The sequence below is a fragment of the Condylura cristata genome, unplaced genomic scaffold (assembly GCF_000260355.1).
Source record: "Condylura cristata isolate star-nosed mole 26May11 unplaced genomic scaffold, ConCri1.0 scaffold00005, whole genome shotgun sequence".
NCBI lineage: Eukaryota > Metazoa > Chordata > Mammalia > Eulipotyphla > Talpidae > Condylura > Condylura cristata.
This window is the reverse complement of record NW_004567106.1, coordinates 63,887,602-63,907,576: the sequence shown is the minus strand read 5'-3', so window position 1 is coordinate 63,907,576 and position 19,975 is coordinate 63,887,602. Positions and strand designations below refer to the sequence as shown.

At 33.8% G+C, this 19,975-nt stretch overlaps 1 protein-coding gene across 6 annotated transcripts in view; it reads left to right on the top strand.

The window, feature by feature from the left end:
- Nucleotides 1-19,975, top strand: part of CNOT4 (CCR4-NOT transcription complex, subunit 4) — a 107,516-nt gene that overhangs the window by 67,946 nt on the left and 19,595 nt on the right. For 4 of the 6 annotated variants that reach the window (XM_004677067.2, XM_004677065.2, XM_004677066.2 and 1 more), the window contains exons 8-10: nucleotides 7,263-7,320; nucleotides 9,240-9,489; nucleotides 10,680-11,177. In XM_004677067.2, coding sequence (XP_004677124.1) covers nucleotides 7,263-7,320; nucleotides 9,240-9,489; nucleotides 10,680-11,177 — 806 coding nt within the window. Of the gene's footprint in view, nucleotides 1-7,262; nucleotides 7,321-9,239; nucleotides 9,490-10,679; nucleotides 11,178-15,933; nucleotides 18,975-19,975 lie in introns of those variants that run through there. The other 2 variants (XM_004677068.2, XM_004677069.2) reach the window with 2 other exon arrangements.

Sequence of the window (19,975 nt, the reverse complement as noted above, 5' to 3'; positions counted from 1 at the left end):
TAAAATTGAGTGGAACATATACTTACTATTATCTTGCCCCAGTCCTGAAGTTTCAATAGCTGTCTTCGCACTGATGACACTGATTGAGAATTTTTTAACGTGTGTCATAAAACTTTCCCAGGTGGATTTTAAGGTGTTATGAATCAGTGCTTCTGAAATGCAGTTGTCGGATAGACAGGAGAGGGAGAAGTTATTCTAATCGTTGTTACTCAAAAAAACGCTTAATATTTTATTCATACCGTAATATTTTCATCTGGTGCCCTTGACTTTAGCACGATTGAACTCATGTACATTGAAAGTTATCGTTTAGTACTTTTTAATGGTAATTGCTGGGAAAGTGAACAAAGATCAAGACATTGAGGTTCTTCCTTTATAGTACCTTGACTTCATTCTTTTATTTTTATTACTACTGTTTCCTTTTAACTTTTAAGTCCCAATTCCCATATTATAAGAATAGTTTGGTGTGAGTTTGGAGGAGATGGCAGGGTAGGTCACACCAGGAATCTTTGTGGCGGCATGGACCACAGTTGCATCTATAGACTATGACTGATACAAGTACTTCTGAATGTTTTAATCTGTTGAAGGCTTGCGACCTTCAGAAATACAAAGTTACTGTTGGTCAGTTTTAGTACTTTGTTCTTAGACTAGCAGTAGCTATCCATGCCCACTCACAGGCAGAGGCAGGCAGCTGGGCATATTCCTGGAGTATTTGTAGACAGCTTGAGGGTATCGGCTCCTTCAAATACTGAGAACATCTGTTCTGATTTCTGATTATTATTTCTGATCAGATGTGCAAACAGGTGGCAGGCACTGTTAACGCCTACCTGCATTCTTGCGAGCCCCTTCCTTTGACTGAAGTGATTACAGGTCCTTTAATTTTTGTTTTTTCCCTCTTGAGGGCCCACATTAAAGAGTAGGCAATTAAAAAGCAAATGCTATATATAGGGAACATTAAAAAGTGACTGAATATCCAGGAACTGGCTCAGAAAAGACTTGAGAAGGCTTAAGGTCACACCTAGTACTGATCCAGAGTCATAAAGGTATACTTAAGGCTGCTAATAACAAGCAGAAACTTACCAAAAAAGCAAATGTTGGAGAAGTTAAGAAATCCAATTTTTAGAGATACTTCATTACGATATTCAACAACAGAATATCACAAGACATAGAAAGGAAAAATAAGACTCATTCAAATGAAAAGAAAAAAGAAAAATTCCCTAAAAAAACCCTAATAAGCAATCATCAGACAAAAAGAATTTAAAACAACTCTCAAAGATATTTAAAGAACTAAAGGCAAATGTGGAGAGAGTCAAGAAAAGTATGTGTGAACACAATGGAAGTTATCAATTAATAGGTAGTCTGAAAGAAATTTTGAACCTGAAAAGTGTAATAACTGAAATGAAAAAAGCCACTGAAAGAATTCAAAGGCAGATTTCAGCAGGCAGAAGAAAGAAATCCATGAACTTGAAGAAAAGACAATGGAAATGTTTTGAAGTCTGAGGAAGACAGAGAAGGTTCAGACAGAATATTAAAAAAAAATAGCTGAAAATGTCCCATTTTGATGAAAGGCATAATATAAACACCCAAGAAACTTAACTATAAGTAAGGTAAAGAGACCTATAATGTGGTACATTATAATCAGACATCGAAAAGCCAAAAGTGAAGAGTGTGAAAGCATCAAGAGAAACAAATGATAACAGACAGAGGATCATCAGTTAAGATCATCAATAGGTTTGTTATAAGAAGCTTTGGAGGTCAGAGGACAGTGGACCCACCAGCCGAGAACCTTGTACCTGGCAACACAGTACTTTAAGAGTGAAGGAGAAATTGAGACGTTCTCAGAAAAACAAAATCTGAGTGAGTTCATGTTCTCTAGACCTGCTAGCAAGAAATGCTCAAGTAAGTTCTGCACAGTGAAATGAAAGGATACTAGATTAATAACTAGAGGCTCTGTGGAGAAATAGATTCAATAAAGATAAATAAAGGGGAAATTATACAAGCTGATACTAGTTTAACAGTAATTCCTGTTTTTGGTTTTCTATGTAATTTGAGACCAATTCATTTAAAGATAAAAAGGGAAAAATTATTATAAAAGCAAGTATTCCTGTAGCTTTTGTTTGTAACTCTTGTATTTACATAATTTAAGATATGACATTTAAAAGAATTAGTTGATGTTTTTGGGAATACAGTATATACAGTTGCAATTTTGTGGCGATTAAGGATGCAGTAGGGCACAAGCAACAGGGATGGCGACGGCTGTAAAGCAGCAGGGATTCGCATACTACTGAGTTTAAGTGGTATAAATTGAAACCAGAGTGTTTTGACTTTAGGATGTTCAGTATAATTCCCATGATGACAACAAAGAAGCTGCTGAAGAATATATACAAAAAAGAAATGAGAGAGGAATGGGAGAAGGGGACAAAGACAAGTTTTATAAACTTAGAAATAAGTTATAAAATGAGTTAGCTGTGGGATGTCATGTATAGTTTGATGTGACTATAGTTGATAATATCGAAGGGAATATTTGAAAGTCCCGGTGAGAATTGGTCTTAAAGGGTCTTATCTCAGGGAAAGAAAGAAAGAAAGAAAGAAAATGTTGTAGCTGTGTAGGTGATGAGTATTAACTCAGTGCATGCAAATATAAGTCATGATGTCACACCTGAAACTAGTGATGTTATATGCCAGTTTTACCTAAGGTAAAATTAAGGAATTTAAACATTTTACTACAGAAAAATAAACTAATTATAAAAGAAGACAGTAATTTAGAAAATGAGGGCTAAAAACAAGCAAACAAAAAAGCTCATAGAAAACAAATCACATGATGTCACAACTACTTATTATCGGTATTTTCAATGTAAATGGATTCAAATCTCCAATCAAAACACAAGTTGACAGCATGAATAAAATTAAGTGATCAATTTTTATTGTGTTTGTAAACGTTCATTTTTGATCCAAAGATAAAAATAGAAAGGGGAAGGATGGACAACATTGTCCAAGCAAATCGTAATTAAAAAAAAAAAACAGGTATGGCAATAATAGTATCAGACAAAAAAGTCTTTAAGGAGATTACAAGACAAAGGAGGACATTGTCTGTTAGTAAGAGATTCAGTTCAACAAGAGTATATAAGTTACCAACATTTACAAACCTAATGACAGACTATGAAAGTTGATAAAAACTGGGAATTGAAGGAGAATGTAGTCATACAATAACGGTTGGAGATTTCAGTACCCCAGTCACCATAATGGATAGAGCATGTAACTCAATAGAGCATATAAATTAACTACATCTAACATACATATACTGGTCATCCAACTAGAGTGCATATTCTTCTCAAGTGTGCTAGGAACATTTTCCAGAGTAGACCATTTGTTTCCACCAGGAAACAAATCTCATAGATTTAAAAAGATGTCATACCAGGTATCTTCTCAGACCACACAGGATAAAAGTTTGAAAGTTAGAAATCATTAACAAAAGGAAATATGAAAAATTTAGAAAAATGTGGCCATTAAACACCTTTACATATTAATGTATCAAAAGAGAAGTGTCAAGGGAAATTAGAAAATACATAAAAATGAGAGCATCACACACCAAAGCTAATAGAAAAAAAGTGGTACTGACATTAAAAAGACAGGAAATACCAGTGTTAACCAACTAGCTTTTCAACTTATCTAGGCAAAAGAAAATCAAAACACAAAGCTAGTAGAAGGAAAGGAATAAAGATTCGAGATAAATAAAATAGAGAATACAAAAATAAGAAATCAGTAAAACTAAAAGTTGGTTCTAAAGTGATCAACAAAATTGACAAATACTTAATGAGATGCAATACACAAAAGGCTTAATTTACTAAATCAGAAATGAAAGTATGGACATAACTATTAATTGTATAGAAATTACATGCCAATAAATGGGATAGACTAGATGAAGTAGGCAAATTCCTAGAAACAACCCACTAAGTTAATCATGAGGAAGTAGAATATTTAAATAGATAATATATAGTAAGGAGATTGAATCAGTAATCCAAAAATTTCCAAGTTGTGGAAACCATGAGACCTGACAGTTTTACTGGTGAAATTTACCGAACATTTAAAGGAGAATTAACACCAGCTTTTCTCATACTTCTCCCAATGTATTTAAACGGGGTGGGGGTGGTGGGTATGGATCCTAAACAATACCCTGATACTAAAGCTAGGCAAAGACAATAGGAGAAAACTATAGATAACCAGTATCTCTTGTGAATATTGATATAAGATCCTCAACAAAATACTAGCAAATAATTCAGCACATTAAAAGAATTTTACATCTTGGCCATATAAAATTTATTCCTGATGAAGATGATCCTAATATATTAAAATCAGTAATTACAATTTGCCAGATTAACCTCTGACCAAATAAAAACACAGGATCATCTTGTTGATGTTGAAAAAACATTTGACAAAATTCATTACTCTTCCATGATGAAAACAGCCTAGGAACAGAAAGACACTTCCTTAACATAATAAACACCATTTATGAAAACCTCACAGTGAATATCATATATTGGTGAAACACTGACAGCTTTTTCCTTGAGGAACAAGACAAGGATGCCTGCTTCCACTGTTCTATTCAACATAGTATTGGATGTTCTAACCATAGCAGTTAGCTAGGATAAAGAAAAGGGATTCAAATTGAAAAGAATAAAAGACTTGCAGGTAGGATATATGTTGAACGTTCTAGATTCCTCAAGAAATAACCTGTTAGAACTAATGAATTCAACATTGTAGCAGGTCACAAAAGTAACACACAGTTGCATTTCTATATAAATGTATTTCATGCATTTCTATTCCTTAAAAGGAAATTACAAAGCAGTACCTAAACTAATAATAATAAACTAATAATATACTTTGGAATCAATCAAGGAAACGAAAGATTAATATAGTAAAAATGATAAAACATTTCTGGGAAAAGCTAAAGACATAAAGGGCAACACCCCATGTTCACTAACTGAAAGACTTGGTAATATTAAGACACTAATTCTACCCAAAGCTGTCTGTAGAATCAATGAAATATCAAAGTCTCGATATTTTCGCAGATAAAATAACCATTCTAAAATTCATTTCTAATAAGGAACCCCCCAGTAGTCAAAAACAATCTTGAAAAAGAACACGACTGGAGGGTCCATGTATTCTAATAGCAAAATTACTATAAAGCTACAGTAATCACAGCAGTGTGGTATTACACAAAGACAGACATGCAGACCGCAGTGGAATAGAAAGCTCAGGCATAAATAGTTCCCCACTCATGGGTTAACTGACTCTTGACAGAAGTGCCAAGATCAGCATCAAGAAAAAATGGTCTTTTCAACAATTGGTGCTAGGAAAACAGGACACCTATATACGAAAGAAAGATTGTATCCTTATCTAATGCCATATATAAAACTATTCAATTTATTCAAAATGGATCTAAATGTAAGATTTAAAACAGTAAGGTTGTTTAAAGGAAACATAGTACATTTCACAACATTAGTTTGACAATGGTTTTTTTTTTTTTGATATAGCTGTAATAGAAGAAAAAGGTAAAGAGAAAAAAAACACTTTAAAAATTGTGTTTCCTAAAACAATATCCACACATTAAAATGTAAATCCACAAAAGGGGAGGAAATAACTTGAAATTCATGTGTCTGATAAGGGATTAATATCCAGAATATATAAAAATCTTCTAAAAACCAACAACAGAAGAAATAACCTGATTTAAAAAAATGGCAAAGTACTTGAATATATATTTCTCAAAGAAGATATATGAGTAATCAATAAAGACATGCAAAGATATTTAACATAATCATTAGATAAATGCAATCAAAACTGCAATGAGATACAACTGCACACACATTAAAACAGTTTTTATTAAACAGTAAAGAAGGATGTAGAGAAACTCAACACTGCATTGCTAATGGTAGTGTAAAATGATACACCTGAGGTAGAAAACAGTATGACAGTTCCTCAAAAAATTAAAAGAATTATCAAATGACTCATCAATTCCACTTCTAGCTAAAACTTGAAAACAGATCTTGAACATTCATGCTTTATTCATAATATCTAAAATGTAGAAGCCTCACATGTATCGATGACAGATGAATGGACAAGTGAAATACATACACAAATGGAATGTTATTAAGTCTTGTTTTTTTAAATATGTATTTATTTATATATACAGAACTGGGGTATAGGCCAGAGGTGCTGGGGGCGGGGGTGGCAGGAGGAGAGATGATTCACCAGAGACAGAGTGGGGAGCTGAACAGGCAGACTTAAGTATACTGCTGAAGGGAGCAGTGGGCAGATCAGGAGAGGTCTGCCACACCATATGGGTCACCTCCCTGGCCGGGGATTGAACTTTGAATTTCATATTCAAATAGTGTACTAGCCCCCGCTTAACTTTTCTAAAGCATTTAGAATGTAGTATCTGTAAGTTGCTTGGTGTGTATTTCCAAGCAATAACAACAGTTGAGAAATTCGAGATCTTAATTAGTTTGCTATATTATATCAGAATTAAGCATTAGTACTCCTCTTTTGTTCATGTGCTAGGTTAAATAAAGTTATAGAAGTGGTTCCCTAGGTCAGTGTTAAAATGTTTATAAAAGATTTTATTATGTTTTTAGGTTAGACAAGTTAAATGCACTTGAAGTTAGCAATTCTGAGTTATTTAACTGTGGTGCTGGATTTTCTCTGTCTGGAAGTCAAACTTTTAAGGTTTTTTCTTTTTATAGTAATTTGCAAAGAAGTTTTTCTGTTAGCCTTTAATGAGAAGTTTATGTGTATGTACACATGTGTATATGCTTTTAGGTTTATGATTAGGATTTTGAAGTATCAAAAGAAATGCATAGTTCTTAATAACTAGTAAAGAACATCTTAATAACTTTTATGCTATCTGTCAAACACCTCGAAAAATGGGTGAGTATTTGAAGAATTTTAGTTGGACATATTTGTATCATGTGCAGAAAACTAAATATGGTTTAGACTTTTGATCTGTTACTCTTTTTTTTATAAACCATTATTTAACCTGTTGATTTTAGAGTATCTAACTAGAATCTGTAAAGTCTTCAAGAATAAGAATTTTATCTAATTTTTTTTGTGTTCTTTACATTGGACCTGAAAGCTTACATCGTAGTGCTTCCATAAATTTAAGATAATAAAATGTCCTTTTTGTTTAATCTTTTGGGCGAGAGTTGTTTTTTATTGTGGAAGACAATTGACTTTACTCTGATTTTGTTCCATTTGTTTTCTTTTCACAGTCCCATTGATAAACCGTCAGATTCTCTCAGTATAGGGAATGGTGATAATTCCCAGCAGGTAAGATTTTGCTATTCTATCAATTCGTTTATCTGTTATTCTTCCAAAACAAGACATTTTTATATAAGTGAATTTTCTAGACAGTAAAAAAAAAAACACTTTCTGTACAGAAACCATTTTAAAATGCTTTTAGTGAACATTTTTTGTTAAATGCATTTTTAGCCTCATAATTTAACCTTTTCTTGATGGCTCAGAATTATCAATCCCATGTGTCATTGTACTGGGTGGCGTTACCGTAATGATCTTTGAGCTTATTGATATTACTGATCTTTCAACCATATCCAAAATAGTCCCAGGTTAGTAGTATATCTCCTGTAGTTCTTGATTTTAAGGATTATTTCTCTGCTGTAAGTTCCCCTTATCCTCAGCTGGTGACTTTATTTTCTATTTTTGTCTGAGTACTCATCCCCAGTTTCTTCTTTCTACAAATGACTTTGGGTTTTGAATGGTAAATAGTTTTATTTAAAATTACAAACACAATCAAATCCTGAGTGAGCTTCTGATTTTTAGAATCTGCTTTACGTCTTCTTATCTAGTTGTTAGTTTTTCATTGTTTAAAATTCTGTACATTTTTTTACATTGGTAGAAAAAAATAATAGCTTTAATTTATTATTTTCTAATTATATATATATAATTTTAATTTCTTCCATAAAGAATGACAAGTTCACCACAATGTTTGTAAGAAATTGAAGAGATCTGTAATATAGAGCTTCTCCAAATTTTTGCTCACAAATTTTATGAAATAATTTAATAATCTTGTACTTTTTAGATTTCAGTTAAAGATTTTTTCATAAGTTGAATGTAGTTGCAAAAGATGTAATTTCCAGCATAGTATAAACATTTTTACTTTTAAATAAAAGCATTATAAGGCTTTCAATCTTAGAAATTAAATTATCAGACTATTTTGTTATTCCATCATCCGTTTTAAAACATGGCCAACCTTCTTGAACAACTAGAAATTTTACATCATTCCTATTCTTCCTTGAACTCATTTTTCTTTTTCACTACCATTACAGACTTTTTTCCTTAATGCAGTATAATTTATGCTTGACAGGAATATATTTCTTTCAAATTTAAAGACAAAAATATTTTTGTTGACATGAGACTTTACATTCCAAATTTCTTCTGAATTGTTTATGTAGTTTTGGTTTAATCAAAGTAAATTTACACAGGAATAGAATTTGATAAAAATATGTCTTTAAACATAAACATTGGAAACATATTAGAAGTCCATCCTTAATGAGCTAACTAGAGCCATTTAAATTTAATTATCAGATTACTGCCTTTAGGTAAAGATTACTACCTTTAGGTAAAAGGAGGTAGTTTCCAGCAGCAACTCTTATCCTATCTTTATTTTTTTAAATGTTTATGTTGAGACATCTTGTTCTTGTAGCAAAGTGAAAGGAGTGACATCAGTATCATTCACATCTTTGAACTCCTTCTCAGTTAAATACCTAGATTGTATTAAGATTTATTCTATAAGGTATTTTTAATGACATTTTAGGAAATAACTTGATTTTGATTTTTGTTCAAAAATTAAAAGTACTAGAAATCGCCTAGTTTGCAAAAGAATCTGTTATGAAAGTCAGTCACCCATCACTCTTATGCTATTTCTAATAAATTTTTGTTTTACATCCTAGGAAGTTTTTCTTCTGGAGCAAAATGCTCAAGAGAGTGAGAAATGTATATTCCTTTGAAAAGTGAGAGAAGTTAGATTGTAAAAGGAAAGGACATCAACTTTGTCTTTTAGAGGGTTGGTTTTAGACAAGGAATACTTGGATTTCTGAATATTCATATTCTCATAAAAAAGCACTCAAGTATTACTGATTGACGATCACTGCTGTTACTGTAGCCCTGTTAATTATGGCTTATTAAAAATGTGTAAATTCATATTGATTATTCTTTTCTTTCTTATTTAGATATCTAATAGTGATACACCTTCACCACCACCTGGTTTATCAAAATCCAATCCAGTCATCCCCATCAGTTCATCCAATCACAGTGCACGGTCACCTTTTGAAGGGGCGGTAACTGAGTCACAGTCTTTATTCTCGGACAACTTTCGCCATCCTAACCCTATCCCCAGTGGGCTTCCTCCTTTCCCCAGTTCCCCACAGACATCCAGTGACTGGCCTACAGCACCAGAACCACAGAGCCTCTTCACGTCAGGTATATGACAGTACTGCCTCGTGAGAGTGATTACACTCAGACTAATATGAAACCCTTGAGTATGTTTTTTATCCTTTTTCTCCCGACTCCTTTTTTCATAAAAGTCATAAACATTTAGACTGTGTAGAATTGGATGGTTAGATTAATTGTTGAATGACCTAGAACTTACTGTATTAACAGATTTTCCAGAAATCAAGGGTATAGATTATTTTTCTGATAATTAAATGTGTATTTTTCTAGGAAATATAGACTTATATTTAATCTATTTGCTTTTGTATAATTAAATTTAGAGTATTTTCCCCATGTTGCATTCCACTGAGAAAGAGATATGTTAATATTAAAAAGTTATGTTTTGACATTTATGAGCCATTTCCATTTTTATTCATTATTACTTAATGTGAAGAGTGGCATAAAATTAACATTTACAATAGCACCTGTGGACAGTTTAAAAAATGGTAAAAATTAGATCCATTTTTCATTAAACTACATTTTCAGAGCTTATAAACATTGTATATTTAAAAATATTTAGTGATAATTACATTTTTTAAAAATAAACTTTTATAATTGCTAGATCACATTCGTTACGATTTCATTTAAATGACTTACTCTGGGTTTTGATTGCAAATGGTTGACAATATGATTTGAATATCAAATACTTTGTTTTCTTTTCACAACAAAATCAATTTATATCAATCAGCTGTTAAATTGGTGATTTAACAGTGAAAGTACTGCTAGAGGGCCTCCCTGGTGGCACAGGGGTTAAAGTCTCTGTGCTATCACGTGATTAGCAGTCACTGCAGTATGAGTTTGATCCCCAGCCAGGGAACTGACCCACACAGTGCAGCAGACCTCTCCTGACTGGACCGATGCTTCCCTTAGCAGTGTATGTACTTCATCATTCGGCCTGTTCTGCTCCCCACTCTGTCTTTGGTGAATCTTCCAACCCTTCCCCAGTCCCTCCACACCTCTGGCCTAGACCCCATTTCTTCTATGAATGAATAAATAAATCTTTAAAAAAAATTATTGCTAGAAAAATGAGACCTTTTGTAATTTTATAATCTTGATGTGCTAAGAAAACATACCGATTTTGCATAAATTTGACTTATAAGATGACCAGGTAGTACAGATGCCCTGTAAGTATGGAAGTGACCTGTATATTTTAAACTCATCACTATTTTTCTTCCCACCAGAAACAATTCCAGTATCGTCCTCAACAGACTGGCAAGCAGCATTCGGCTTTGGTTCTTCTAAACAACCAGAGGATGACTTGGGATTTGATCCCTTTGATGTCACTCGAAAAGCCTTAGCAGACCTGATTGAAAAGGAACTGTCAGTCAAAGACCAGCCTTCCCTTTCACCCACATCTCTTCAGAACTCCTCTTCACACACTACAACCGCCAAAGGTCCAGGCTCGGGATTTCTGCATCCTGCTGCACCTACAAATGCCAACTCTCTCAATAGTACCTTTTCAGTCTTGCCACAGAGGTTCCCTCAATTTCAGCAGCACCGAGCGGTTTATAATTCATTCAGTTTTCCAGGCCAGGCAGCCCGCTATCCTTGGATGGCCTTTCCACGCAATAGCATCATGCACTTGAACCACACAGCAAACCCCACCTCAAATAGTAATTTCTTGGACTTGAATCTCGCGCCACAGCACAACACAGGTCTGGGAGGGATCCCTATAGCAGGTAGGTTCATTTCTAGCCTTTGAGCATTTGTGAGTAACTCATGCCTTCAGGTTGCTGGGTGGGCCTGGGAGGGAGCTGTTGAATAACAGGGAGCACTTATCATTAGTCTTGGAAAATTCTGTGGGAGAAAAATTAAAGTCCTTGTCATAACCTAAACATTTTTTAATTGGATATCCGGATGCCTTGTAATATTGAGCTTTATAAGGATGGTGGAGTATTATACTTAGTTACTAGAAAGCATTTTACTAATGTCAAACTTCTATGTGGCACATAACTGCAAAAAGAAAAAATGGGCTTTGAAATTATGGTGCTGTAAAGTCCATCACCATGGTAAAAATTGTGATCACACATTCTGAATGTGAGCTGTTCAAAACAATTTTTTTAAGATGGTAATTAATTAGTGAGAGCATCAGGGATAAAGCCACCCTGTGACTACTTCTGGCGATTACTTTGACTGAGGCACACATCCACACACATGACAAGCCTGTGCTATATATTAGTAAAGTACCTGATACTTGAGAACTTTGATTATTAATGTTTCACAGACCTACCATATGTGACTATCTGTGAAAAAAAATTTTTTTTAAGGAGAGAGATTTTCCCTTTGGTTGTCAAGTTTTTATTTCTGGGGAAAATATTAGGTTCCTGTAAGTGGCTTTGTACTTACAGGAATTTCTGGTTTTCTACTGCTACCCTTGAAGGTTTCAGAACTCTTGGGTCTTAATGTCCCTTTTAACATTTTTGAGATCAAGTGACATCTGTAGCTACAGGAATCATTAATAGTTTTTCATTTAATTTGGGCTTTAAAGAATGACTGGTATAAAAGAGAGTTTGTTCCTCTCCTGATTCTGTCAAGTAAAATAAAATAGTTCCTCACTGTTACATATTCATAAACTTACAGGTTATCCCTTTCCTTGACCTTTAAGATCAGGCATGGCACAGTGTTTCTTTAATAATGTGCTCTTACCAGCAGAGTATTTGTCCTCCTGTTTTTAGAAAGGGTAATAGATGAATTCACAGAGCTCCATCAACATTCTTTGCCTCTAGGCCCTTTGTGACCAACATTGAATTTTCAGTATAGTAGGTGGGTTATGAGAACAAGGTTTGTGGCTGTTGATACAGTGAAGTTAATTGTTGGTACAATGAAATTAATTTATTTACAGTTAATAGCACCTAGCAGTGCTTGCACATTGGTGGGATTCATGTACTTGTTTAGTAAGTAGGTAACCTGGGGTGACGTTTTTCAGTCCTCCCTTCCACATGATATTCACTTGTGAGATGCCAAGTGTTCCTTTCCTTATGCTTCTTTTTTTCTTCCACCCAAGACAGCATATTAGAGTGTAATTTGGTCTTTATTGTTTTAATTATTTCAAGATGTGACATTTATTATCTCATAATTGATTATAACATTAAAATTTAAAGTTAAATTCCCCTAAGTATCCTAAATACTTAAAAATAAAACATTAAGCCATTTAAAATGAGCTTTTGGGTTTCTATTTGCCCCATGGTGAACTAGGCCACATGGCTAACAAAAAGAGATATACTGTCTTCAGGTCCTTTACAGTGTAGTTGAAGAGGTAAAGTTAAGATTATGTATGAAAGTGATAACTATGAAAGTAGATGCTGAGAAAAACATCAGTGGAGCATATAATTGTTGGGGTGGCTTTATTGATGAAGTAGGCATTGATCTGTTTGTCTCATGTTCTCTTGGATTTGGTTAGTAGGAGGGAAAGAGGAGAACCTTTTATGTTGATGAAAGCTCTTGAATAAAGGCATAGAGGCAGCAAGTACTGTGTCATCACATTAAGAAGCAATAGCATTGCCTTCTGCAACAGGAAGTGCTTGATATCCTGTACAGATAGAATGGATGAAATGATGGGGTGTGCTGACAGCAAGGCAGGCAGTGTGGACTACATTAGGAAGGAGGGTGTCTTGTGGAACTCTTGTTCTTAGCTGACTTCATCTTGTGCTTTTATTTGACTTAGTACATGACCATCTCTGATCAATTTTCTTCTTGGTTTCAGTTATCGTTACTGTCCATTAGCGCATAAAGAGCAGTTTTAACCCAAATACTCAAGCCAGTAGATATTCCGGAAATGCCACAGTGGTAATGAATAGTGATTTGTGATTGTGATTGTCTAAATGTTAGTTATTTGAAATCTTCAGCTAAAGGAACTTTATGGAAACAGAATGTGGCATTAAGTTACAGGCCTAACTTTGTGGGTTTTTTCCTTTTTAACACCTGATTATATAGCATTAAATACTCTTTCTTCTCAGAAATACTAAGTCACCAACTGTAGGTTCTGAATCGTTATCTTTAGGGGGAGGTGGGGAGGATTTGCTCTCTCAGATTTTCAGTTTTCTGCTGTGTATACTTACTTGCTATTTAAATGGTGACTTTTATTAAGCTTATTATTAGCTTATTTTTAAGGCTCTGATGACTACAGAAATTTAATTTTAAATGTGCCAAAATATTTAAAATTGTTATAAAGAATCATTCAGACTGCTTTCATGGCTTATAGATAATTGACAGCTACCTCAGAGAAACAATGCGTTAAGCCTCAGAATAGTTGTATAATTGTCAGATGATTTAGGATTTTCAGAAACAGCAATAACAGAGAGTAACATTCTTCAAAATGATGTGCATCCTCACTGTTTATTTCATACCTAGGCAGTATCTACTCCCTTCCCCCAAGTTGTAACTCAGTTGTACTGAAGTTGCACTATTGACATAGGCTCAACTTTGCATCCTGTAGTGGTTATCCTGGTGTCTTACTTAGTTAGAGCAGCTGTTGCAGGCTTGGCTTTGTAATGGACAGCAGATGTTGTTTCAGTGAGACCTGCCTCGTGGTTATGTTTAAACAATATTCTGCATTAGAAAAGGGGAATATGTTTATTCTTTGGATAAGCAGAGCAAACTAGGATCCCTGCCTGTCGAGCAGTCACCTAGCTCTCACATAGGTAGCAAGTCTATGTTTGTTCTGTATTTAAATTTTTGCTTTGGTTTGTTTCAGCTCATTATTAAAGATTAGTGTATCTGAAACCTATCATGGGAAGGACAGTTGCCAGAGGTTTGACACATTGTGGCTTTCATTTTCCTTTGCATAACTGGAATGTTTTTGTGCTTAAAATTAGGTACTTTCTTAATCTGTGAAATCTTTTTAGCAGCGTTTTCTTGGCTGCATATCCAGTTTGGTTAGGAGAGTTTTTGAAATTTTTTGAGGGAAAACTTTGATTGTAGGCAATTATAGTGAGTCCTTTCAGATCTTTTTTTATTACTGGAACTATGTGCTTTTACTTTAGAAAATGACTAACCTTGCCCAATTCCTGCATTTTAGGATTGTCAAAATTATGTCCAGAAAGGTTAAATTACTTGTTAAAGTGACATGTTCAATTAGCAGTAGAGTTAGGATAAGAACCCAGCTCCACATCCAGTTATTGAAGTGTTTTTTCACCACAACACTGATGCACTCCATCATATATGAAAATCACTTGGCTTTCTTCCCGTAGTAATTGATTGTTGCTCTCACATACTTGAAGGTTCCTTTTTATCAACAATACCTATTTGTGAAAAAATTAGCTCAGATCAGGGTTATGGCCTACAGTTTTTTAAAAGATGAATGAAATTTATTCGCTTGATGAAAATTCATCTCTTACTTAGCCCTCCTTAGTACCATGCTTTTACCAACAACTCTAGTCTAAATTTCCTTTTATCAGTCTCCTTGCTATGTACTTGGGGTTTATCGACTCTTTGCCAATTTACTGGAAAAATATGAAATAACTTGTTCTAAAGACTGAAAGTCTTTTTCTTCACAATATCAGTTAAGCTGTCTTTCTAAATGTAATATTGCAGAATTGTTTTTCAAAGAATTTCTGCCAGGTGTTTTTATTCCATAATGCTCAAAATTATTTGGAAAACAAATAATAATAAGCCTAAGTCTGTAAGCATTGTTTCAAGATCTACTTAGAAAAATACTTGAAACTGTTCAGGGTTGGATTTTTTCATGTGTTTTGTTAATTCAAATTTTACATATGAGGGCATTTTTCTTTGTTTCTGATTTAGCCATTTTTACAGTGACTTGATTGAATTTTGAGTCATGGGTGAAACAAGTCACTTGTAGTCATATAACTAGGACAACTGATCTCATTTCATGTATGGTTCTCTGACCTAGAAGTAGTCATCTCACTTTCAGTCAATTGGATCATTGTATTCTTAGCATTTCACTATTTTCCAGTTACTTCAAAAGTACACATTGAATTTTCAGATGCTGTTAATTTTCTAAATTAATATATCAATTTATTTCTTTTTACTACACATAATTTCTGCTTTTCAAACATGTTTGTGTTTTTCCTTTCTAAAAATCTCATTTTCACTTCTGTGAATTTAGTTTTAATTTTTTCACAAAATACTACTCACCTTAGGAGTATCTGAATTTCTAAGGGGTCCAATTGGCTTGGAAAAGAATGGCTTTCCTGGTCTCTCTCTTTTTTTTCTTTTTGTATATTTATAACCCTGAATCTGTTATATTTGTTCTTAAATCTAACATAGTATTAAATTACGGGTGTGTTTAGAGTGTAACTACTTTCTAGGTACTTGCTAAGTTTATATTTAAAAATTCATGTTTTACACCCGGATTCCAACCGTTAAGCATGTATTTTATATATGTATCAGTATTCCAGATAATGAAATCATTTTTAAAGGGACTGTTAACAAATCTAGTCACCCATAACTAGACCATGACTGACTTTTCCACAGGGGAAGAAGAGGTGAAGGTTTCGACTATGCCACTGTCAGCCTCTTCCCATTCATTACAACAAGGACAGCAGCCTACAAGTCTCCACACTACTGTGGCCTGACAACAGAACTGAGAGGAGAGGATTAGACTCTGGGGTGCTTGCATGGGCAACCGGATTTTTGCATGATTCCTTTCTGATTCTGCATTTAATGTATACACCCAAAAGAGCCAATATAAACGTTCCTCATGCCTACAACTAGTGTGTTACCTCATAGTTGCTAAAGTATTTCTTCATTAGGCCTTTAACACAATTTATCAGCATAATAATTTTGGCATTGTTTCTCATGAGTGATAATATTTTTAACTCACACAAATAAACTTGTAGTACTAATTAAGATCCCAGCTGAGATTAGCTAGAATTGTTCTTATTTGGCTATATTACTGAAAATATACAAAGGTAATAGTAGTACTTTGTTTTCTGGTTTGTGAAAAAAAAAAATGGTAATATCCTAATATACTCATGAAATTTTGGAAATTAAGATCATGTCTATTACATTCTTTGAATAATTGAGAAGAAAGAATACATATAAAACAGAATTGGTGGTGTCATTTAATGCTCAGAAGGATGTTGTCAGTAATTGTTTTTAGTTGTATGGATTTATATCCTATATTATGAAATTACATGTTTAGAAACTGTTCTTGTTCTCTCATTTGCACATTTGCACTTTCATTTTGAATGGTTGTTAATTATATATAGACAGTTAAAAGATAATTATTATAGACTAAATGCAATATAATCTCTTTTCTAATGCACTGCCTAGTATACCAGGAAATGCCTCAGAAGTGGAATTTCAACTTAAAATTGATTATTAGAAACTTGAATAAGGGGTACATGTTGTGAGAAGCAACTATATTAGTATAACATTTTTATTGAAAATGCAGTAGTTGTGAGATATGTTTGAAAATTTCATTGTTTAATAATTAAAATGTGATAATAAAACTATATCACAAGTACTTGACCAGAATGAGATTAAGGGGGAAGAGAAGAGTTTGGGAGTGTGCTAAAATTAGGTCACTTAAGTTGTCACAGATAAAAAGTTAATCATGGAATGGAGGAGTGCTTGATTAGGATACAATATAAATTGGTGTTTTTGGGTAGTACACAAGGTCTTGAAATAATTTTAAACTGATAATGAAAGAAAATAAATTGAATTCAATTCTGAGCAATAGACAAAAGCTGAATTCAAAAGACATGACCATTTTCTGCCCAAATTACACATTCAGGGAGAAAGAGGAAAGTCAGGTCTCTTCTTGAGAGTTGCAAAAAACAATTGTGATGAAAGATATATTTTAATTTGTTAAAAGTATTAAAAAGGTTATGCAGCAACCAAAAAGGAAGACTAAAGATTTAAAATAAGATTTAATAATAACTTTATTAGAAGATGACCCTAAGTTAAGTATTATGCTGGAGTTTTCAAGATTACTTCTCTATAGTAAGTCTGATTACTTTCTGTTAGGTATAATACAACAAATTAAATAACTTCGTCTTGATGTATAGTGGCGGTAAACTAAAATCTGTTTTTAGATGTCCTTCAGTTTGATTAACAGGGTATAGAAACAGCTAATTAAATAGCCTTTGAAATTATTTTTATTAAATTTGGGGCAATTGAAAACTTGCTCATTCTTATTTAGAAGTGATTTTAGTACAGCATTATAAGAAATCTAGAAAATACAAATGCAGTATTGTAGACTTACACAGAAGCCTTTTGTCATGGGTAATTATGGTTTCATTTTTGCTGGAAGAGGCCATGACATCCATTTGATGCCTCCTGTGGTGCTAAGGCTGCTGGCCTTTGTTAACACAGAGGCCCTTCTCCAGCCTTCACTCCACGCCTTTCATCACCTGGGTCTTCTTAACAAATCTCCATTTACTCACTTTCTCTACTGAGAGATGCACATGTTAAACAAGGCTTCTTTCCTGTGGTATCTTTCTCTCATGTTTCCAGCCAATGCCAAAAATCTGTCAGGTAGTTTGCCCAGACTTGCAAGACCCCCACATAGATTTTCTAGATCTGTCTTCCTATGAGCTTTTTTTTCTTGCCACACTTCCACACAGTCTTATGTCAGAAAAATGGTCCTTGGTCAGTAAGGCTTGAATTTACGTACTTTGATATGAAATAGCTGAAGATTATTGTATAACTTTGTAAATTGCAATATCTTATAAACCTAAAAATAATAAGCCTCAGAGTTTTGCTTACTTAGCATTTCATATGTATATTTTTTAAAGTGAATTCTTAAAATCTTGGCATTAATTATATTAAAGTATACAAGAAATTATGCAACACATGGAAGAAAGAACTGCTTGACATGGCAAATCAAAGATGATGCCAAATGATGGTACAGAATGAGAAATCCTAAAAAGCTTCAGATTAGTTTTTGATACATACTTCATGATTAATCTGTCATATACAAGGGGAAGCTTTATATGCTTTTGTATTCAAATCCTTTAACAAGCAACAAATCTGTTCTTTAGAGCAGCTGTTTTAAACCTGAAGTCTTTGAAAGTAAATACAAAGCTGTGATTTTTGGGGGGGTGGGGGGATAGATATATATATGTCTGCTTTATTCTTGGAGAAGCTCTGTGGTTATTAGGTTTGTAAAGGGTTTGCTGACTCTCCCCCAGAAAGAAAAAGTTAAGATCTGCTGCATAGAATTGTTTTTAGCATCACTGTAGGAGAAGGAGACCTCCACTGAATGATTTTAGTCATGCCCGATGAATGTCAAGTGCCTCTTGATTTTCATGGATTCCATTAGAAAATATTTTCTGAATTAATAATACTTTCTTTTTCATTCTGTTGAATTTTGTTTTTCCAGGTGGTGCTTTTGTATACTCTCCCTTATTTCCACAGCCCATTAATTAAATATTTGAGTGCCTCTTCTGTGTAGTGACCTGAGTTAGGTCTTAAGGGATACAAGATCAAATAAAGTACAGACCCTGTCATCAAGGGTAACATTCTAGTGACAGTTTTATTTCAAATAAAATGGCTTTGTCTTAAGGTGTAGTGGGGTAAACGAGTATCTGTTCTTAGGTATCACTGAATTTGGTTAACTGAGGGTGTCAGAGCCTTACTTCTGTAAGGTCAGTTTTGATATATTTCAATGACAAGACCAGCTGTAGCAGTCCTGACTCATATGCTTATTCATCTCTCTGACAGTGGCAGTAAAGAGTATTGAACACTGATACTTGACATTTTAAAATTTTAATTGAGAGAGTGGAAAAAAATATCCATGAGGAAGCCTAATACTCAGTATTTAAGTATTTCTCAGTTGTGTGTGTGCGTGTGCGTGTGTATGTCTTTTTGTTTAGTGTTCTGAGAGTTATCTTGAACTTTCTGTTTATGTTCCTTTGAAGAAAACAGCATTCTTTAAAGCATTGTAGCTGCACATTTTTACTGACTGGGTTCCTATTTGTACAGTATTCCAAGCAGCTTCAAGACTGCCAGAGGTCTCTTCTGCTGTGACACAGATCAATAGGGAATTACTGCCACAGAGCCACTGCCTCACAAAGCCAAGAGAAAGGAACTAAGTGCAGGTGCATTGAAATCTTAAAAATAAAGATATTATTGTTATTGATATATAAGTAAAACTGGGAGACATTTTATCTTACAGAGTTGTAAGGTTTTATATTGCTTGGTCATGAAAGTTTCACAAACCTGCTTAACTGACTTTAAGAAATGGATGCCTTACAATTGAAAATACAGTAATTTTTGAAAAAATATAAAGAGGTGATAACAAAACATTTTTAGGTCTTTTTCTGCAAGATAAGGCTAAAGTCAATAATTGGTATTAAGTTAGAACTTTTTCCCTTAGAGTTGTATCTCTTTGCCCTCCGCCTTTTTATGTGATCTGGTATCCACTCTGTGTCTCCCTTTTCTGAATAAAATAGCAGTAATACATGCAGGTAGTCACACACAGTATGTTTGATGAGCTAGTCAGACAGTATGATGCTATCAGAGTAAAAATGGGATTTAGAGAAAAAAGTTAATTGAGCTAAAAAGTGTA